Source organism: Lactuca serriola, chromosome 8 (genome assembly GCF_051521515.1).
Source record: "Lactuca serriola cultivar US96UC23 chromosome 8, Lser_US96UC23_V15, whole genome shotgun sequence".
Classification (NCBI taxonomy): domain Eukaryota; kingdom Viridiplantae; phylum Streptophyta; class Magnoliopsida; order Asterales; family Asteraceae; genus Lactuca; species Lactuca serriola.
Genome location: NC_136415.1, coordinates 212,850,761 through 212,873,702, shown reverse-complemented (window position 1 = coordinate 212,873,702; position 22,942 = coordinate 212,850,761). Strand labels below are relative to the sequence as shown.

At 37.5% G+C, this 22,942-nt stretch overlaps 2 protein-coding genes across 2 annotated transcripts; both read right to left on the bottom strand.

Moving 5' to 3' along the window:
• Positions 1–5,938: 5,938 nt before the first annotated feature.
• On the bottom strand, positions 5,939–6,984 carry LOC145068884 (uncharacterized). The gene is made up of 2 exons (XM_079015849.1): positions 6,567–6,984; positions 5,939–6,330 (listed from the first exon to the last, which is right to left on the bottom strand). Exons 1-2 carry the CDS (start codon positions 6,888–6,890, stop codon positions 6,154–6,156), a joined length of 501 nt encoding a protein of 166 aa, XP_078871975.1. The 5' UTR covers positions 6,891–6,984; the 3' UTR covers positions 5,939–6,153.
• Positions 6,985–9,441: 2,457 nt separating this feature from the next.
• Positions 9,442–10,641, bottom strand: LOC145071348 (uncharacterized). The gene is made up of 2 exons (XM_079018252.1): positions 10,103–10,641; positions 9,442–9,759 (listed from the first exon to the last, which is right to left on the bottom strand). The coding sequence occupies exons 1-2, from the start codon at positions 10,424–10,426 to the stop codon at positions 9,583–9,585; spliced, it is 501 nt and encodes a 166-aa protein (XP_078874378.1). The 5' UTR covers positions 10,427–10,641; the 3' UTR covers positions 9,442–9,582.
• Between the last annotated feature and the right edge of the window lie 12,301 nt (positions 10,642–22,942).

Here is a 22,942-nt window from a genome sequence, read left to right as displayed (position 1 = left end):
TTTGATGCTATCATTGGCATGGAATGACTGAGTCTCATTCATGCTGATATCTCTGGGTACGAAAAAGGCCATTCGTCTTAATCTTTCCTCTGATCCGATTCTCATGATCTACGGCGACAAACTTAATTCCAACCTTCGCATCATTTCGTGCATCAAAGCTTAAAAAAAGTTTCCCCGAAAGGAGTGCCAAGCATTCCTAGTCCATGTGATCAACAGGAAACAGGAAGTTAAAGACCTCGAGAGCATCCCTGAAGTCTACAGCCTTTCTGATGTCTCTTCCGAAGAGCTCCCGAGAATTCCTTCCGAATGTCTAGTCGAGTCTCGCATCGACCTAATTCCTGGAGCTACCCCCATAGCCAGGCCTCCGTGAGGATGATGTTTCCAAGACAGTGTTCAGGACTCGATATGGTCACTACGAGATCGTGATGGTGCCCTTCGCAAACCACTTTCCCCTAGTCATGTAGTAAGCGATGAAGACATACCCGTGGACCTTTCCAAAAATCAAGGCGATAGAGAATTATTCGGCACCGAAGATACCCACAGAAACCCGTCAATTCTTGGGTCCCGCCGGCTATTATCGCAGACCCACCCAGAAATTTCTTCCAAAATCATCAAACCCTTAACTACTCTGACATAGAAAGATGTACCCTCTTGTTGGAAATCATGTCCTGTTAAAAGTCTTACCCCGGAAAGGCATGATATGCTTTGGAAAGCATCGAAAACTTCACCAGAGGTACATTGGACCTTTCGAAATCCTCGCCAGAATCGGAACCATGGCATACACATTTCGACTATCTCAAGGGCTTAGTAGTATCCATCCTGTCTTCCACGTCTCGAATCTTTAGAAGCGCCTGCCCGACGAAACCTTAGTGATCCCTCCTGAAAAGATCGAGATCAACGAAAACCTGAACTTCCTGGAAGAACAAATCGAGAACATGGATCGAGAGATCAAATGTACGAAACAAAGCCGCATCCCGATAGTGAAGGTTCGCTGGAATGTCAAGCGGAGACCCGAATTCACTTGGGAGCGCGAAGAATCGATGCAACAGAATTATCCACATCACCTTTCAAATTCATGAATTTTATTCTTAATTCTGAATTTCGGGACGAAATTCCTTCTAACGGGGGGATAATGTGACAACCCGAAGTTTGTTCCATCACCGTAACTCGTTTCGTCCGTAAAACCGTCTTTAGCAAATTATTTTGATTTCGTTTTTGGGTTAAGTTATCTAAATTGATATTTTTATTATGATCTTGTAAGTGTCCAAACCCATTAGAAACTCATGAAATTGCCCCAAATTATTAATTTGAGAAATTATAGATTCGACCCCGCCGGGTTACGACAACTTAATCGGGTGCGACCAAAAGCCTCGGTTAACGTTAGTATCGGGTAGAATTCCACCGTGTCTAAAACTTAACCCATATTTAAAGTTCAAAGGACCTCATTTGAAGCCTTTTTCACTCTCTCTCTACTCTCTCTCCTCAATCCAAGATCTAGGTCCCAAAATCATCAAATTCAAGCTCCAAATCATCAAGGTAACAGTCCTAGTTCATAGTATAACATCTTTAGCCTTCAAATTCGTGTTTAATCTATGAAATAGGACCATTAACATGAGTTTACAGCCCTAGAACAGTCCTAGGCCGTGAACTCACATATAATGGGTTTTGGAGCCCAAAAACCCTTCCAAACCACCTTTGGAGCTTAGATATGGCTTAAGGACTTATTTGAATGGACTAGGAACACCATAAACTCATCATTTAGGTATTAAATATGAGTTTACTACCCAAGAACATTCTTGGGCCGTAAACACTCTTTCATGGGTAGTAAACTCCTTTTAAGGTGTTAAGATGCCCCTTAAACACCTCCTAAGCCTTGGAATAAAGTCTAAAAGCAACCACAAACGAGTTAAGGGCCTTAAACTTGATGCAAACCACTCCCATAGGAGCTTACGGCTGTAAACCCCCCAAGGATGGGTTCCTGGGCCGTAAACTCCTATAAATGGGCCAAATGGTGCCCTAAATTCATTCCTTGGCTTGTATATTGAGCTAGAAACACTTGTGATTGACCTAGGACCACCAAAACACAATATGAATGGGTACATAAGATTTTATGGCTGTAAACTCCTAGTTTACTGCCATAAACTCCTCAAATGGCCCTTATGATATTCCAATTCCATTCCAATGCCTTAAAACCAAGCCTAGCATTACCCCACAAGAGTTGTTAGACCATTTAGCACCCAAGAACACCCCCACCATGATTTTATGGTCGTAAACTCATGGGGAGTTGTTCATTAGGCTGAAAACTCCATTAGGAGTTTACTCTTGAAGAGCAAACTCCATATTCAAGCCATACACACACTTAGATGCCACCCGGGTCACTCCGAACACTTGAATTGAAGTGTTTTCGTGCCTCGGAGTGTTTATTCATTTTAAGTAGTATATCAAGGCCTAATTAGATACATTTTATGTATCTCTTCATATTACATAGGAATCTTGTGCATTTTCAAGCCCCGAACCGACGTTTAGCATCCTAACTGACACGTTCCTCGACCGGTGAGTTCATACAAGCAAAAGTACAAGGAAATCTTGTACTCAAACTTATTATTTCAGTTCAAATGTTTATACTCTGTATGTTTTTAATATTGAAAACGTATTAACCAATAGTTCGAATTGCAGAGTTAGCTTTCAGACTAATTGTAGATTTCTTGATAAAGTGTTATAATCTATGTTACATTTTATAATTTGCGATGGATTCATAATAATCATAAATTAGGATTAATACTAATAAGATACGCCTTCGGATAGTAATAGAACGACGAAAGTACAGTTAGGAACAGAACGACGAAAGTACAGTTAGGAACAGAACGACGAAAGTATAGCTAGGAACAGAACGACGAAAGTAACAGAACGAATACGAAAGTATGCCTTTGGATGACACTAAGACTTCGGAAATACAGTTAGTGTACGCCTTGAGTGTCACCAGAGTTTCGGAAATAACTCGAAAGTACGCCTTTGGATATCGACAGAGTTTCGAAAACATACGCCTTTGGATGTCGACAGAGCTTCGGAAATACGTCTAAAGTACGCTTTTGGAAGTCACCAGAACATCGAATATATAGTTAATGTATGTTTCTGAGTGTATCCAAATATTCAAAAATACGGCTAAGTATAGTAGATATTTGACATTCGTGTGTAGGATAACTAAGATATCAGAATACCTAACTAATACTACAAGTATGGTAGATACTAGTACATTGCATTCCGAAACAAGAACTAACCACGACTATTAGGAAAATAAGGGTTTTTCCTGGGATAACATAACTGCTCTTGACTAAACTGTGTAACGAATGGATAACTAAACTTTCTTTATAAGAAAATATGGGATTTTCTTGGATAACGACTTTTTCAGAAAAACCAAAGGAAACTTATTCTTTTTCAAAAATAAACCGCTTATGAACTCACCAGCTTTATGCTTATTTTCAAACTGCTTGTATTCTCAGGTCCACATTAGCTAGGTACACCACGATCTTCTGGAGAAGACGGAGCGTATAGAAGACTCGTCTTTGCTTTTGTTCATATGATATATGTGTATAACACTTGTAACACTTTACTTTCAGACAATGTAAATGAATCTATGTAATGTTAAGTTTTGTGTTTACTATGCTTACTATGTACATTGGTTGTGATACTACGCATGACGTCACCTCTGCCCCAGAATGTTTCCGCCTTTGGTTTCGTGGTGTGACATTCGTATTCAAAGGAAAGGTGTTGGCTCGATCGCAACGCATCACACTATGTTTTCCGCACATGAGATCTTTGGGATTATACTCTGATATGGTTTTATGATGACATGCTTTGATTATTGACGTACTGGTTTTGACATGATATGTTATTATGGATGTTTTCTTATACTTTTGGTTTTATAATAACTTAATTAAAATGAAATTTTTGGCCTATATTTTTGGGATGTTACAAGTTGGTATCAGAGCCTTGGTTTGAGGGATTCGGGCATACTCTCGGGTGTGTCTGGACTCAAACTAAGGGATTGGTATCAGAAATTTTCAGAAGAAAATCATTTTTATAAAAAGTACTTTGATAAAAAGAAAATAATTTTAGAAAAGTGGAAAGAATTTGAAAGAGAAAAAGGGTGTGGTGCATGCAATCAGTCGAGCTCAAGTAAGTACTCCCAAATTACCCATACAAGTTTATGTTATGATGTGTTTATCAGCTTTATGAGATCAACATGCTAGATTAGGGATAAGGATCTAGGAAGGATGCCTTACATGCCTATTGTATGTGCTTGTAGACTTGCATGCTAGTACTGATCAGTCAGTGATAGGATGGCATGTTTAGGTTATGCCTGATTGTATGAGCCTTTGAATTGCATGTATAGATGCCTGATTAGAGGATAGAACGATTTAATTGGATTATGATGGTTAGATTTTCCATTATCTGAATGTTGTTTGCTTTGTGCTTTATGGGACTCTTGGTGATGTGATTTAGCTACTAAGTTAATATGTTAAGTCACATGGGATACAGGCCGGATAATCTCAGAGTGATGGATTTGAACCTATTGCACAACTCTTGTCTGAGTCTAACCATTCTAGGGATGGGTCTTTTACTCGAAGGATTATCTTATCTCTATTGCATGTGGCTATATTCATAAGGTAGCTAGTTGACATTACTGGGAATTCTTCAGCAATTGAGGACTAGGTGGGTATGGGAACCTAGGAAAGCCTAGGATATGTTTTAGTGGGTTAGTAGTGAGGTTCAGTAAGACTTGGGGGTACCAGTTTGAGGAAGTGACTTGGAGGATTCGGGAGGATTGCTGAGGAAAGTGTGGATAGGTGTGGAAGGTAGTATTGGGCCCGTACTACTGAAAGCACAAGATCCATACTCGAATCAGTGAGAGTCTTGGAGAATCGGTGTTACAATATATATGGGTTTAACTTATGTCTCATTGTAACTCATTATGTACTCACTGATGAAGCACCTTGTACAAGTATAACATGATCTAGGTTATCACTCTGGAAAAATGTTTGTTAATTGGAGACATGATGAGTTTCTATGAAGTGTTTAAGTACTAACCTAATGGGTAACCATTATTTTGTCAATAACCAATTATGAAAGTTTTATAATGTTTTATCATGAATGATTAAGGTGTGTTGGTATCTTTTTCTCGCTCCATTTTATTTCACTACCATTTCATCCCCACTTTTTTACCGATAAAAAAGTAGTTAATATTTTTTGTTGATAGATGCATGTGTTCTTGAAGGTGGAATTAATTGTCAGGAGTTTTTAATATAGTCCACAAATAGTGGGGTTTTTTTTTCTTTGAACAGCAGACAACACATTAGCACTAAATAAAAGGACTTAAGCGAGGAGCTCAAACCAGATTGCAAAAATAAATTTGAAATAGGAGACATACACCAAATAGACCAATCAAAAAGACGAAGTTAGGATCTATTCTTAACCCACTTAAAAGTAGTAATGCTAATGCCATCCACAAGAAGCATAACACCTCTCCTCTCATTCCTGTACACTAAAGCATTCTGAGCCTTCCAAATCGTACAGAGGGTAGAATAAACGAGAGCTAAATGCAGATTTATAACTTTTTGGTCACCTATGTTCACCTTCACAACTCCACCATATTTGAACAGGAGGGATGGGTGGTGGGTTTTCTATTATCTGTTCTTTTAAGGCAATTTGGAACAACCAACCGCTAAAATTTCCTTGGGTTTGTGAATTTGTTTTTTGAATCATTGTTAAAATCAAGAAAGATCAGCATACTTTCCTTGGTTTGCTTACCACATTAATCTAATATCATTTCTTCCAATTACAACAATATTGTACTCTAGAAATTATAACCAATTATAGTAATGTCATCGAAATACAAGCAATGAGTAGATCTTTCAAAACATAATGTCTGTAAACAATATGAAAACAATGTGAAAATTATACCAATTATAGTAATGTCATCCAAATAGAGCTCAACAATTCATCAAAAACAATGTGAAAATAATAACTTTAATCCCTTGTTACAACAACATCATAAGCACCGGCTTTAAAGATTAACTCAAACTAAGTTACTAAAAGGCAATGGTTCTTAACGAATTAAGTGATACAAAAGCCACAAACATTTTACTAAACCATTCAAGCTCTCTTTTTTCTGGCCGATGCGGATTTTGTGCTTATTGCATTTGTCTTTGGAGAATGTGGTAGAAAACCTCGCAAGATGGCTAAAACAGCAAAACCCATGAAGGGGAAGTACAATTTCAATAGCTTTTCTGATGCTTTCCCTGACCCAACAAGTTCTGATAATATTGCAACCTGAAAGAATAAGGAAAGGATCAAATAATGGGTATAACTTTATCGACATTGATAAAATGGCAAACATTGTGATGGGATCAAACTTATTAACATCATCCCTAACTCCATACCTCACCATTATGGATTTGTTCGTATCAGATCATGTTCTTACTAATGATGCTAGATCCAAATTGTAAATTTCCATTTTCTTTCATGGATTGAAGTGGAAAAAACGAAGAAAGGGAAGTTCAGAATACCATAGAAGTCAAAGTGGAGACGCCATACAACAGACAGGTGATGCGCAACCAAGATTTCCCAGCAACGATCCCATAGAGACAAGCAAGTGCTAGGGGCCACGCGAAGAGAAGCTCGAGCCAAATAAGGCCAACGAAGAAATGGGGTTTTTCAGAGACCAAGTAATCTCCAAATTGGTGGGTGTACCATGTATTGAGATTTATCAGGATGTCGGGGAAGAGAGTAGAAGGAAGACAGGTTTGAGCATCGAGAAGTGGAGCTCCGATTGCGATTACGAGGAAGACGATGAACAGGATTACGTCGATTAGCTTCAGAAATGCACCCATTGTCTCTTTTGAGAGATTTTGTTGACTGATTTCTTGTGAGTTCTGATGTGAGTGTAAAAGAGGGATCTTTGAAAGTGATGGGTGATTCGATCAAGTCAACTCGTCCTCCAACTTAACATCATGATCGTTTTGTAAAAGGGTAAATCAGTAAATTCACAAAAGCGAATAATTTAATATTTTATTTTGATCGTATTTGTTTTCACAATTACATCCTTTTTGCATGTCGCCTCTTGGTGAAGTCTCATTTAACCTTTTATTACGTAAACAGAAAAAATATTTACTTGCTCCTTTATTGGGTAAACTAAACTAGGGTGCTTGCCGAAGAAGCTAACACAAACATGAAGCAACCCAATTAATCATTCTACATTGGCAGTAAATTTGTTGAAATTGTTTACGTTTTTTGTATTTTAGTCAACAATTGTTATTAATTATGGTTTTAGGTTAATATATATATATATATATATATATATATATATATATATATATATATATACACGTGTATTTTATCGACCTTGTAGTGAACTATTGTATCCAATTAAGTAAATGTTACTTTGTAGGAAGAAGCATAGGCCTTTGATGCAAAGAAAAGGAAGGTCTTATTAAACACAACCTAATCCACGATCATCAAAGCCAAAGATAAAAATAAGAGAAGTCAAAGAGGGTGGGGAAAGTTAATTTGAGGAAATTTATAACTCCAAATAATGGGTCTGGATCAAGTAGAGGAATTAAAGGCTCTGAATTTAGATTAAGTCTTCTTGGTCATTTTTATCCCCCTATTTGGCATGTCTTGGTTGCCCTATTTGTATAGTGAGTATTGTAAACAATATCTTCGTTGCCTTTTTTAAATTGGGTATTGTAAACAATGTTGTGGGTTAAATTGCCAAAACAATGTAGCTTCATGTCAATTATTACTTTTTGACATCATGTCAATTTAAAAAATAAATAAATAAATAAATGTTTTTACTTATGCACTGGCTACTTCTTCACTTGTTATTCATTTTGTTACTTAGTTTTAAATTTAGGTTACCAAAACATCACGTGCCATTTTTTGTTACCAGAACATATGGTCCCATTTTTTGTTACCAAAACATCAACAATCCAAATAAAATGTTAAACTATTGGCTTTTTATGACATTTTACTAAAATCAACAATTAATCAAATTGCAAGAGAATTATCTAATCTATGTTTAGTGGCCTAAGCATATATATATATATATATATATATATATATATATATATATATATATATATATATATATATATATATATATATATATATATATATGATTTTATCATTATTTGATCATTATTACTTGTGATAACTATAGTATATTTAGCGGGTTAACAGTCTATGGAACATATCATGAATCATGATATGTGATCTACATGACGCCGAATGTGATGTCATGAAATTTTTATTAAGTTTTCTTAATTTATTATTATTATTATTATTATTAAATCCTTAAATTATTAAAACATACCACCACCATCAAGAATCACAAAAAAAATTGTTTCCAAACAAATAAAAGACAATGATGAACAAAAACAAAACGAACGTTTTGAAGGTTGAACAAATACAAAATTGGAACCCAAAAAAGTTTGTTTCCAAAATCGAACCCAAAATTGAGAAGAATAAGGCTAGAGGGAGTCATTCCCTAAGCATGTTCGCTACCAAGTCGCTAAACATGTTCGCTACTACATCGCCCCCTAGCTCGCTAAGATACACTCGCAACCAGCTTAACGAGAGAGAGAGAGAGAGAGAGAGAGAGAGAGAGATCTATTGGATTTGCGATTTTTTTTTCTTTTTCTTTTTTTTTTCAAAATAAAATCTATTTAAAATCACAATACCACTCCCTATTTTTTTTCAATGTAAAATATTAAACTTAGGTGTCAATAAAAAAACCTATGAGTCAATAAAGGGAGTTTGATTCATTTTAGAGGTCATTTTCACTAAGACCAACTCCAATGGATCTCTAAAACACCATTTTAGAGGACATTTTCACTCCAATCAACCTTCAAATATCACACCATTTTTGTGTTGGTTAATTTTTTACACCAAATATAGAGGCCAAGAATAAAAGACCTTTAAAAATCACCATTTTAATGGTTGGTTGGATTGAAATCACCATTTTTGTGCTAAACCATCATCATTTTTATGTTTATGGTTGGAGAAGCTCTAAAGGTGTACAAACCCATTTTTTTAACTAAAACAAACCGATTAGTTTTTTTTTTTCCTCAAAAACCAACAAAACCAGATCGAGACAAAATCAGTTTTGTTTGAAACCTTTGTAGGGGTAAAAAAAAAAGTTCAAACGGATAGAACTGAACTCTGTTAAAAACCAAATTAAGAAAAAACAATTTGAAAAATCTTTGTTTTCACCACTATTCGCCAAACTTGATTTGGGTATCAGAATTTAGTAAACTTGTATCAACAACTTGAAGAAATCCCGGATGCAAACGAGATTTTCTACCATATAAAAATCAGTTTTTTAAGGTTAAGGCTGATTTTTTTTACCAGATTACATTTAAAATAATCTCAAACCGATGCATATGCAAGAACAAAAAAACTAACTATTTGCTCATAATGCGTCTAAAACAATGTGTAAATAATAATCTTAATCCCATGATAAGTTTACAACTTACAACAATAATATAAGGCGTAAAAGATCAACGGAAATTTTGGTAAACAATTTCAAGCTCTTTTCTTCCTGACCAAAGAGGGTCTTGTGCCAATTGCATTTGACTTGCGAGAATGTGGAAGCAAACCTCGCAAGATAGCTAAAACAGCAAAACCCATGAATGGGGAGTACATCTTCAATAGCTTTTCTGATGCTTTTCCAGATCCCACAAGTTCTGATAATATTGCAACCTAAAAGAACACCAAATAATTCCATTACTATTTGTTACATTTTATGGTTCATTCAACAGCAACAAGGTGTCATGGTGATATAGCAATTAGATCTCAATTTTGATCAAATGCAAGAACTAAAACATCAATCATGGATGTATCTTCATCTACATTTTCACAATCACATCACATTTATAAACAATTAAACATTATCCTCAAGTTCATACCCTCAAAATTTATGGATTTGGTATATAGCAATTAGATCTCAATTTCGTACTACATTATGCTAGATCGAAATTGTAAATTGATCCCTTTTTTCAATGGATCAAAAGGGGAAAAACGAAGAAAGGGAAGTTAAGAATACCATAGAAGTCAAAGTGGAGACGCCATACAACAAACAGGTGGTGCGCAACCAAGATTTCCCAGCAACGATCCCGTAGAGAGAAGCAAGTGCTAGAGGCCACGCGAAGAGAAGCTCGAGCCAAATAAGGCCGACGAAGAAATGGGGTTTTTCGGAGACCAAGTAATCTCCGTATTCGTGGGTGTACCATGTCTTGAGGTTTACCAGGATGTCCGGGAAGATATTGGAAGGAAGACATGTTTGAGCATCGAGAAGTGGAGCTGCAATTGCGATTACAAGGAAGACGATGAACAGGATCACGTCGATTAGCTTCAGAAATGCACCCATTGTCTTTGTATTTTTTCAAAAGGGTTTTGTTTGACTGAACTGATATTATGATGTTTATGCGTAAAAAAGGGGATCTTTGAAAGTGGCTGGTGAATTTCAGTCGACTACTCTTTGGAGATCACAAAGCATACAAGTACAAAGTCTTCTATTTGAAAGGTTCTTTATGAGGAAATTTACTAAGAGAAAATTCTTAAATGACCAAAACTTAGAGTTAGTTTGAAGATAAAAATGAACATTTTAAATGTTCACATGTTCCGTGGAGGAGGTTCTGCACTTTTACGGAATGTGAATACACTATGGATCTTGGTTTTTTTTTTCATTTTTTTATTTGTTTTTTTGTTTTCGTTTATTAATAATTTTTTTAATCGCATAAGGTATTATATGATTATTATGTAAAAAAAATTTGTTTTTGTTTTCATTTTTCTTATTTAATTAACTATTTATAAAAGTTATGTGTTTAATAAAAATTATACAAATATACTATGTTTTTTTATAAAATTACACACACTGATATTCTGAATAATAAACATACTTTAAATAGGTTACAAAACATATTTTAAAAAACATAAACATACAACCTTCATAATAAACATACTTTGAAATAAACTTCATTGAAGGTTCTGCGGATCCTCTACAGCTCTGCGGAATCTTTGTTTTTGATTTTTTTTAATTTTTTTTCGTTTCTTCGTTTTTTTAACGTTCATTTTCGTTTATTAATATAATTTTTTTTAAATACACTAATACCTTATGTGATTATTATGTAAAAAATTCTACAAAAAAATGTTGAAAATAATGAAATGTTTTATGTAATACGTTTGCCTATGAGGAACCGAAACACCTCTGCGGATCTTGAGTTTTTTAATTTTTATTTTTTCGTTTTTTCGTTTTTTCTATTTTTTTTGTTTTCGTTTATTAATATTAATTATTTTAATACACTAATACCTTATGTTTTATGTAAAAAAAAATTGACAAAAAGAGGTTAAAAATAATAAACTTATGTTTAATATCAGTCTACAGAACTGTTTGGAATCCACAGAACTGTTATCAGCGAATCAGTGTACACATCTGCGGATCAGTGTACACCTCTGCAAATCTGTGTACACATCTGCGGATCTGTGTACACCTCTGCGGATTAGTTATAGAAGTTATAGACGTATTTTAATGGGTTTTTGTGAGTTTGTGAGTTTCAATTACTAGTAGAAATTGTTTTTTTATTGTGTTTGTGGAGAGTGATTTGTAAATACAAAATAGTAAAATTACATGGAAAACATAATCAGTAGCAAACGTATTACATAAAACATTTCATTATTTTTAACTTTTTTTTGTCAAATTTTTTTACATAATAATCACATAAGGTATTAGTGTATTTAAAAAATATATATATTAATAAACGAAAATAAACACAAATAAAACAAAAAAACGAAAAAAAAAATTTAAAAATCAAAAAACAAAGATTTCACAGAGCTGTAGAGGATCCGCTGAGACTTTAATGAAGTTTATTTCAAAGTATGTTTATTATGAAGATTGTATGTTTATGTTTTCTAAAGTATCTTTTATAACCTACTTAAAGTATGTTTATTATTTAGAATACCAGTGTGTGTAATTTTATAAAAAACATATAATATTTGTATAATTTTTATTAAACACACATCTTTATAAACGTGTAATTAAATAAGAAAAAGGAAAAATGAAAACAATTTTTTTACATAATCACATAATACCTTATGTGATTAAAAAATATATATTAATAAACGAAAAAAAAACCAAAAAAAAACAGAAAACGAAAAAAAATGAAAAAAACCAAGATCCGCAGAGGTGTTTACATTCTACAGAGGTGTTTATGGTTTCGCAGAACCCCCTCTGCGGAACATGTGGTCACTTTCTGAAATCTTCATTTTTGTGGTCATTTTCTTCAAACTCACCCTACATTTTGGTCATTTGCCGAATTTACTCATTTACTAATCTAATTAAATTTTGAAGATATTCGGGAAGATGACTTGACAGGGTAAGATACTTTTTAAAATGTACACATTTAGTCTTCATTCTTTTTTTTTGTAAAAATAAACTCTTATACTTTATTTTTTGTAACAATGCAATCCTTGTGACCGGCTACACCCGGTATACCGCTCATATACGAATTTTCTTTTAGATAAAATGACTTGATAGGGTAAGATATTTTTTGAATTATACACATTTAGTTCTTATTCTTTTTTTGTAAAATAAACCCTTATACTTTATTAATATGTACACATTAGGTCCTTTTCACCGGATTCTACAGGTTTTGCTGATGTGGAAGCACAAGTGGCGTTAAATATCAATTACTTAGCTTAGTCACTGGAGGTGGGTGATCCTCCAGCAACAAGAAAAGGGCGGCGACCCTTATCTTTCTTGTCTCTCTTCCTTCCGGTCGAACAGCAACAACCAAATACCCTTTACCTATTGTGTTTCTCTGATTTGGCTCTCTTTGCCTCCATCTTTGAGATATGTTGCCAGAAAAAAAAAGAATCAACGAGGGGGCTACCAGAGCAACTCCTCATCGCCAACTACCGTCTCTACTTCCTCCTGCCTCCCCCTTCGACCTTGTTGTTTTTGCCATCATTCCTCCTTGCTACCAGTGATGTGTAGGAACACACAAAGGAGTCGTCGGAGATCGGAGTTCTTCCTCTTTTTCATGATGAACAAAAGTTGGAAAAATCTCGTTGTTGATATGTGGATGTCACCTGGCTATTTCATTTCAACAAAACAAAAGAAAGGGAAAATGACTTGATAGGGTAAGATACTTTTTGAAATGTACTGTCACACCCCCGAACCAGACGGCAGAAACGTCCGAAGACTCGTGTGACTTAAATTGAATATCATCACAATGAATGTACATGAATCATAACATAAACATCACCATGCATCAATATATTACAACTGACACTGTTCACATCAAGTACATTGTTTTAACATTACAATTCTATACATAAATTGTTTGATAGTTTTTAAAAGCAAAAACACACTGATATACTTGGCACTTATTCCTCAGCTTACCTGTTACATGAGAATACAAGTTATTTTGAAAACGGACAACATATGGAATGTTGGTGAGTTCATAAGCATGTTTGGTATGAAAATGTTTTGTGTAGTTTGAACGAAAACAACCCAGAAAATCCAATATTTTCTTAAAAGACCATTGTTTATAAAAAGGTGTGAAGATCCGTAAATATATGCATGATGATTTCAAAACATGTATAACTGAAAAACTTTGCATTAATGTGAGTCGTTATAACCATGCATGATAATGACTAGTTCGTCTGTCTTGGCACTCTGGTGAATGTCAGAATTGATCTTAAGATTTTGTCACCCTAGACTGGCCGAGTCTAACTATAGCGAACAACTGAGGTGTGGGGGAGTCACCCCCGTATAGATCTATACACAAACTTTTGCTCTCCCTCCAGGAGACTTTGATTATAACTACAGACTACGACCGGCACACGTTGGTGCCACCCGTTATTACTCACTAAATTCCAAATTGACTTTGATTACTATTGTTTATCGACCTATATTTGTTTACTTTGATTATGCATAAGCCTAACAAATGAGAAGAAGAGGAAATACAAAGCCCTGCTACTTTCGTGAGTTATTTTGGAATATTGGATATTCGAAGGACATATTGGCCCAATTCGCATTTGATTACTTGGACCTTACAAGCAATGCTAATGGTCCACTAATACCCAATAGCACTTAGAAGCCATTGAGGGTCCCTTCAATATGAAATCGGGTCATAGAAGGCCCAATAACATTAATAATTACCCCTTGGGCCCAAAAATCATGTTAATAGGTCACAAAGGCCCAATAAGCATGTTTGGAACTTTCAAGCCCAAAGAATTTATTATTTACTTGTTTTGGGTGTAGTATAGTTGTCGGAATGTTTAATTGAACAATTGTTAAATTTGTATCGATATGAGAATGATATTCGGAATTTATGTATATTCATCTTGCCATTTTCATAAGTTGTGGTTTGGTATTTTTGACCAAAATATCTTAATTATAAAATAATTGACTCAAAATATTGGTTTGACCATTTCGGCCCTTCTTGGATAAAAATGACAATTTTAGCCCCTCATATACATATAAAAAGACATTTTAGGCCCTAAAACCATTTTCTTGTCATTTTTGACCCATAGACTTTGTTTAAGTGGTGGTTTTAGCTCAAAATTTACTTTTATCAGTTTCACCCCTTCCGGAAAAGTATTTGACGGCTAAAGTCCAAACTTTTTGCAACTTTTACAATTTGACCCAAAATCCAAAAACTTTACATTTTTTATCCTTTTTGGAAAATAAAAGCATTTTAACCCCTGAAATAATTTTTTTTACCCTTTTTATCCCCTGTTTTGAGAAAATTTTCATTTTAGCCCTTTGAAAATCAGATTTTTAGCAACCTCAAGAAAACCGTGAATAGCAACTTTTCACCCAACTTTTGTTTATTTGACAATTTAAGCCCAAAAATGAGTTTTATGTTGCAATGTTTTTATAATAATTTTAGAGATTAATATTTTGACTTGTTTAGTGTAATATAACTTGGATCATGTTTGATTTTCTTCTTATAGCTTAGAGCTCGAGATTTCTCCCCCTATTGGTTACATATTTTCCACAAAAACACATACAATCACACATACATGCATAAAATCATACATGGCACACACATACACATAGATCTACACATTTTACTTGTATTCTCCCCCATGAAACTAGTAAAAACCGAAAAAGAGGGGTATGAACTCACCTTGAGTTTTTGGTTTCGGTTTTGATGAAGAATAGAAGAAGTTTGATGCTATTCTCGGCCTAGCAAGCTTCATGGAGGATTTTTGACTTTGATGTGTTCTAAGATGTAACATCACGAGTTTGAATAGATTAGGAGGAGATTTTTGATGAAATGAAGTAGTTAGATCATGGATTTAAGCACCAACTTACCTTAGATGATGATTTTTGTGAAATAATCTCCTTGAAAAGCTCCTAAATCTCGAAAATTTGATGAAGAAGAGTGAGGATATTCTTGAGAGTGTTTGTTTCAAAAAAAAATTGGATAAAATGTGTGTGTAGGTGTGTGTCTTCGGCCAAGAGAAAAAGAGAGAGGAGAAAGAGAGAGAGTTGAAAGGATGTGCATGGGAACATGAGATGAGTGCATGGAAGTCCAAAAGCTAATAAAGAGGTAGAAAGTGGATGTTAACTCTTCCTCCTTTTGAGTGGTTGGGCCGAGAATGGGCTAAGGAGAAGAATGTGTTGGGCCTTTTTGAGTTTGAGTCCATAATATGGGCCTAATTTGATAGTTTTCGGCTCATTGGCCCTTTTAGAGAAATTCACGGCCCAAAATTCATCAAGTATGAGTTTTATGGCCCATTAGGGCTAATTAGGTTAGTTATGGCCCAATAAGGTCCATTAGGGTATTTTATTTCATTCTAGGCCCATTATGGCCCAAAATGTTAAAATAAATGGAATTGAGTCCAATTAGAGCCCATTTAAGAGTTCTAAGCCCCAAAATAGTCAAATTGGAAGGTTATTGGCCCATTAGGCCCAATAAGGAAATCCTAGTCCATAATGGACTTAAACTGGGATTTCTAGCGTTTCCAATTCTCTATTGACTATTTGAAGTGCTTGCATAGAGCGTTTGATGGAAAATTCGTTGTTATTGAATAAGCATAATACATGCTTTCACATTTTTGGTTCACAAAGGTTGTCATTGTTGTTGTTACAGGCATCCAAATTCCTAGTTGTGACATCATCCCCCATTAGAGGGAATTTCATCCCGAAATTCTTTCTAAAGGTAGGTTCAAGAATGCGAGAATAGGTGAGGGTACTTCTGCTTCATTTGGTCTTCGCGTTACCATGTGAATTCTGGCCCACACTTCGCATTCCACCGTACCTTTACAATCGGTATGCGACTTTGCTTAGTACGCTTCACCTCCCTGTCCATGATTTCGACTGGTTCTTCGATGAACAGGAGATTCTCGTTGATTTCTATTTCTTCAAGGGGAATGACGAGGGTTTCATCGGATAAGCACTTTTTCAAGTTTGAAACATGGAATACAAGGTGTACACTACTGAGCTCAGTGGGCAGCTGCAGTCTATACGCCACTGGACCGATTCGGGCAAGAATCTCGAAAGGTCCAATGTATCATGGATTCAGCTTTCCCCATTTTCCAAAACGAATAACCCTTTTCCAGGGAGAGACTTTTAACAACACTCGATCCCCGACTTGAAACTCCAAGGGCTTTCGCCGTTTATCAGTGTAGCTCTTCTGTCGGTCGCTTGATGCTTGTAGTCGAGCCCTGATTTGAACTATTTTCTCCATTGTTTCGCGTATGATCTTCGGTCCCATTAACGCATCGCCTGGTGTCTGTCCTCTTGCTAGCTGGGTGTCACCTACCTCAGCCCAACACAACGGTGATCTACATTTACGTCCATACAACGCCTCGAAAGGAGTAACTTTGATGCTCGTGTAGTAACTGTTGTTGTACGAGAATTCAATTAAGGGTAAGTGGGTATCCACGACTTCCCAAAGCGTTAGTGGATGATAATCAGTGCTCATGTCGAGATGTGTTCCTAATGCTTTCTGAAGTGATTACCCAAAACGCGAAGTGAATCTACTATCTCTATCTGAGATGATAGACACTGTCACTTCGTGGAGTCTCACAATTTCCTTGATGTATATCCTCGTCAACCTCTCCATCTTGTAGGATTCTTTTATTGGCAGGAAATGAGCGGATTTCGTCAATCTTTCGACTATTACCCATATGGTGTCCAATCCATCTGTTGACTTGGGTAGTTTGGTCACAAAGTCCATAGTAATCCTTTCCCATTTCCACTCGGGAATTACTGGTTGCTGTAATAATCCCGAGGGCTTCCGATATTCCACCTTTACTTTAGCGCAAGTAAGGCATTTGCTAACATAGGTGGAAATCTCTACCTTCATGTTGGGCCACCAATAGTGTTGCTTAATATCCAAGTACATTTTGTTTGAACCCGGATGGATAAAGTATCATGTCTTGTGGGCTTCATTCATGACTAATTCTCTGAATCCCCCAAGTTTAGGGACCCAAATGCGGTTCATGAAATACTATTCTCCGCCCTTTTTCACTTCGAGATTCTTTTCCATTCCACGTAACGCTTCGCTCATTCTGTTTTCCGCCTTCATGGCATCTGCCTGGGCTGTTCTGATTTGCGAGGTTAGGTGGGATTGGATTGTTATCGAGAGAGTTTTCACACGACGATTCGAGTATTCTTTCCAACTCAAGGCATCAGCTACCACGTTAGCCTTTCCTGGGTGGTACTTGATTTCACACTCATAATCGTTCAGTAACTCAACCCATCTTCGTTGCCTCATGTTCAGCTCTTTTTTATTTAAGATATATTGGAGGCTCTTGTGGTCCGTGAAAATGGTGCACTTTGTACCATAAAGGTAGTGCCTCCAGATTTTTAAGGCGAAGACCACGGATCCCAATTCCAAATCATGGGTTGTATAATTCACTTCATGTGTATTTAGTTGTCGGAACGCATAAGCTATCACCTTCCCACGCTGCATGAGTACACAGCCTAAACCCTGATTCGATGCATCGCAGTAAACTACGAAGTTTTCTGTTCCCTCTGGTAGCGATTGTACCGGTGCACTGCAGAGTGCTTGCTTCAGAGTTCGGAATGGAGCTTCTTGATTATCTGTCCATTCGAAGAGTACGCCTTTTTGTGTAAGCATGGTGAGTGGCTTGGCTGTCTTAGATAAGTTCTGGATAAACCTTCTATAATAGCCTGCGAGACCTAAAAATTGGCGAACTTATGTGGGTGTTGTTGGGACTGCCCATCCTTTGATAGCTTTGACCTTAGAAGGATCCACGTGTATCCCTTCTTGACTAACAACATGACCCAAAAAGTTCACACTACAGAGCCAGAACTCACACTTAGAGAGTTTTGTGTATAGCTTCTCGGTTCGCAGGGTTTCCAGGATTTGTTGGAGATGTTGGCCATGCTCTTCTTTGCTCCGAGAGTAAACTAGAATGCCATCAATGAAAACGATGACCAAGTTGTCGAGGAATGGTCGCTAGATTCAATTCATTAGGTCCATGAATGCGGCATGGGAATTCGTTAGACCGAAGGGCATTACGACAAATTCATAATGTCCATAACGAGTTCGGAAAGCGGTTTTGGGGATATCCTCTTCCCGGACCTTGAGTTGATGGTACCCAGATCGCAGATCTATCTTAGAGAAGTAGCTTGCGCCCTGAAGTTGGTCAAATAGATCGTCGATTCGCGGGAGTGGATAGCGATTTTTGACAGTGAGCTTATTTAGTTCCATGTAGTCATTGCACATCCTAAAAGATCCGTCTTTCTTCTTAACAAAGAGAACTGGAGCTCCCCATGGTGAGAAACTGGTTCGGATGAATCCTTTGTCCAAAAGTTCGCCGAGTTGGCTGGTCAATTCGTGCATCTCCGCAGGAGCCAATCGGTAAGGCGATTTGGCGATGGGAGTAGCTCCTGGCACAAGGTCAATTCGAAACTCGACTTGTCTTTCTGGGGGTATCCCCGGAAGATCTTCAGGAAAGACATTTGGGAATTCACAAGCTAATGGAATTGTTTGGATATTGACCTCTTCCTTGGATTGATCCACTATATGAGCCAGAAACGTCAAGTCCTTCTTTCGCATATACTTTTGTGCCTTAATGCACACGATAAGGCGAAGGTTCGCGTTGGGTTTGTCTCCGTATATAATTAGGGTTTCACGATTTGGAAGGTGAAGCCAAACGGCCTTCTCGTGACACATAATTTCAGCATGGTGGGGGCTTAACCAATCCATGCCAATAATCACATCAAAATTCTTAATGGAAACAAGTATTAAGTTTATTCGAAAGACGTGCTGGTTCAAGGTTAGGGTACATCCGATATAAATTTCCCCAGTGGATTCTGTTTTCCCATTGGCCATTTCCACCGTAAAGGTTTCATTGACCTTCTGGGGTTGTTGTTTTAAAAAGTGCTTAAATTTATTGCTCACAAAACTTCGTTCTGCTCCGATATCAAATAGGATGCATGCATAAGTGTGGTTTAGGAGAAGTGTACCGGTGACAATAGCGGGATCCTGAACCGCTTCTCCCTGACCCATGGTCAGCACTCTTCATGTTCCTCCATTCTCGGGGTTGTTGTTGTTTGGGCAGTTTCGATGGTAATGCCCAATCTTTCCACATCCATAGCAGGTAGGACTTGGTTCTGCATTGTTGTCGTTGTTGTTGGTGTTGTTGTTGCGGTTGTTGCTGTTGTTGTTTCCTTTTGCAGCTGGTGCAATGCATCTCTCTACATTCTCCATTATGATGGAGACTACACTTGTTGCACTTTGGAAGAGTTCCAGAATACTACGTAGGAGCACCTGGGGCAGCTGAGACTGGAGCATGTGGTGTGGATGGAACTTGGGTGGTTGCAGCATTGACTGTCACTGTTTGTTGCTTCTTGGACGATTCTGAGCCCTGGCGTCCTTTCCTCTTGTTGTTCTTTCCTTTCTTGTTGTCACTTTCCTTCTTGCCTTCAGCCTCCACCGGCTTCTCACCCTTCTTGTTGTTGTGGTCGTACAGTTTCTTGGCCAATCTCTTGGCACTGTCGAAGGTTTCGGGATTTGCAGCTATCACATTTCCTTGGATTTGGGAGGTTAGTCCCCAGATGAATCGTTCGATTTTCTTTCCTTCTGAATTAATCATGCCAGTACACAACAGAGACAGTTCGCTAAACCTCGAAATGTGTACGTCAATGTCGGAATTTCGGATGGTGAGATTTAACAACTCTTGTTCCATCTTCTGGATTTCGCCTCGCGGGCAGTACTCGGCCATCAACATTTCTTTCATCTCTGCCCATGGCATAGAGTTGGCTACAGGAAGAGTCATGGCTTCTACGTGTCCGTTCCACCAAGTGAGAGCTTGGTCAACGAAAGTGCATGCGGCAAACTTCACCTTCATTTCCTCAGGGCATTCGCATATCTCGAACACCGATTCCATCTTCTCAATCCATCTTTTCAGAGTTAACATTCCCCCAATGCCATTAAAGGTTCGTGGCTTGGCGTTGGTGAAGTCTTTGTAGGAGCATGCCTTGGTAGGTCCTTGATTCATCCCGTTGTTTGAACTTCCAGCTCCTTGTCCATTGACTCCTCCATTGTTCCTTTGGTGAATTTGTGCCATTGTTGTGGTGACTGCAGCAGATACGACAACCTGGAATGCGACTGAGTTAACTTCGGGTGGGGTTGGCCCAGGGTTTCCGCGGGTTGGTCGTTGAGGCATCTTTCTGTCATGGAACGGAAAGATGTTGAGTGCCTGTGGTTTTTGTGAGATTGAGGTCCTATAAACTAGGTGTGTGGCACGAACTTAAGTAATTTCACAAAATAGCATACAATCATGGGTATATAACGCATAACAAATTACAACATCACCGTAGAACACATAAAATTTTCCATTAATATTATCCACACTTTGATACACGAAAATTTTGCTCGAAAGAGCATACATAAGTGGTGCAAGTTCGGCAGCATAACGACTCTATGAGTAGTGTAATCACTTAAACATAGAGTCGATAGTACATATCATAGATCATAGTAGCATAATACTAAAGATGGACACGACTAGTCCTAGTCATGGTGGGATGTGCCAGGGGGTGGTGTTGAGGAAGTGGACGCTCCCTGAAGGCGAGCCACCTGTCGTCCTGCATCTCAAAGTCGATCCTCCCACCTTACCCGCCTCATGTGGAACTCTCGGATAACCTCCTGTGTTTCCTGCTCTGCACGCTCGACCCTATTCCGCATCTGGTGCATCTGATCATCGGTGCTCTGAGCTTGGTCGCCAGTGTTTCACAATTGTCTCACCATGATCGGGAGTGCGCGATCGGCCGGTCCTCCTTCCCTCAAGTCATAGAACGCGCATGACATGCCGAACGGGGGTCGCTGTCCCTGCTGTCTGCTCCACCTCCAAAGGTCAATACCACAGGGGGGTGTAGGACCAGTGGGGCCCATCTGATAAGCGGGCACCCTAATCGGATAAGGGGGGTTGATAACTTCGGACTCCGCGTCCAAATCACCGTCTTCATCTTTGTTGGGTTCCTCCTCAAGACCTCCTTCGGCTTCCTCTTCTTCCTGGTCCACCACTGGCTCGACAGGTCCGCCCTCGACTTCCGCCTCAGGTTCCCCTTCGGATTCCTCCTCGGGATCTTCCTCGGGTTCCTCTTCAGACTCCTCCTCGGGGTCCTCTTTAGGTTCCTCTTCGAATTCTTCCAATCATCCGTTATTCCCCTGATTAGGGAAATAAGGATCTCCGGGGTGATGGAAACCAGCCATGCTGTTTGCGAGAGTGTATAAATATGCTAATATTATTCCTAAGACGTTTTAATTATTGTATAAATTGAGTTGATGTTCTCTTCTTGGTGATAAAGGGGTATGTTTTTAGGTTTACCTACCATCGTGATTTCCTCGGGGCATGTAATAGTTATACCTCAGAGGAAATGTAGTTGATCAGGCTACATTCACTCCTTAATACGACTATGAACAGTCCCGACTTAACCGAGATGCTAGCATTATCTTATTTGATTTGGTATTATGTTCTTTTTCCTGTGTCTTACGAGTAGGAGTGCTTTTATCGTTGTGTTTTATTTGTTTTGTTTTGTTCAGATTTGTTTTGTCCCTTTTTGGTTTATAGTTGCATATCAATGTGTGGTTAGATATGCTAGTTCACTATAAACAGAGCTCTGATACCAACCTGTCACACCCCCGAACCAGACGGCGGAAACGTCCGAGGGATCGCATGACTTAAATTGAATATCATCACAATGAATGTACATTAATCATAACATAAACATCACCATGCATCAATATATTACAACTGACACCGTTCACATCAAGTACATTGTTTTAACATTACAATTCCATACATAAATTGTTTGATAGTTTTTAAAAGCAAAAACACACTGATATACTTGGCACTTATTCCTCAGCTTACCTGTTACCTGAAAATACAAGTTATTTTGAAAACGGACAACATATGGAATGTTGGTGAGTTCATAAGCATGTTTGGTATGAAAATGTTTTGTGTAGTTTGAACGAAAACAACCCAGAAAATCCAATATTTTCTTAAAAGACCATTGTTTATAAAAAGGTGTGAAGATCCGTAAATATATGCATGATGATTTCAAAACATGTATAACTGAAAAACTTTGCATTAACGTACAAGTGAAAATGTTGAACTTTCCCGGAAAACCCGATGTTTTCCAAAATAAAACATATCATATAACAGTTTGAATGGTTACTCATCACGTGAATGACTTTGAATTACCTTGTTTACTTGGTTTACATCGGATTTATTTATGTGAGTCGTTATAACCATGCATGATAATGACTAGTTCGTCTGTCTTGGCACTCTGGTGAATGTCGGAATTGATCTTAAGATTTTGTCACCCTAGACTCGCCGAGTCTAACTGTAGCGAACAGCTGAGGTGTGGGGGAGTCACCCACGTATAGATCTA

Excerpts from the sequence above, each read along its gene's own strand:
- LOC145068884 (XM_079015849.1), bottom strand. The coding sequence starts at position 6,890 with ATGGGTGCATTTCTGAAGCTAATCGACGTAATCCTGTTCATCGTCTTC. Across the intron at positions 6,331-6,566 it reads TCTCCACTTTGACTTCTATG|GTTGCAATATTATCAGAACT; the intron begins GTATTCTGAACT and ends TTATTCTTTCAG.
- LOC145071348 (XM_079018252.1), bottom strand. The coding sequence starts at position 10,426 with ATGGGTGCATTTCTGAAGCTAATCGACGTGATCCTGTTCATCGTCTTC. Across the intron at positions 9,760-10,102 it reads TCTCCACTTTGACTTCTATG|GTTGCAATATTATCAGAACT; the intron begins GTATTCTTAACT and ends GTGTTCTTTTAG.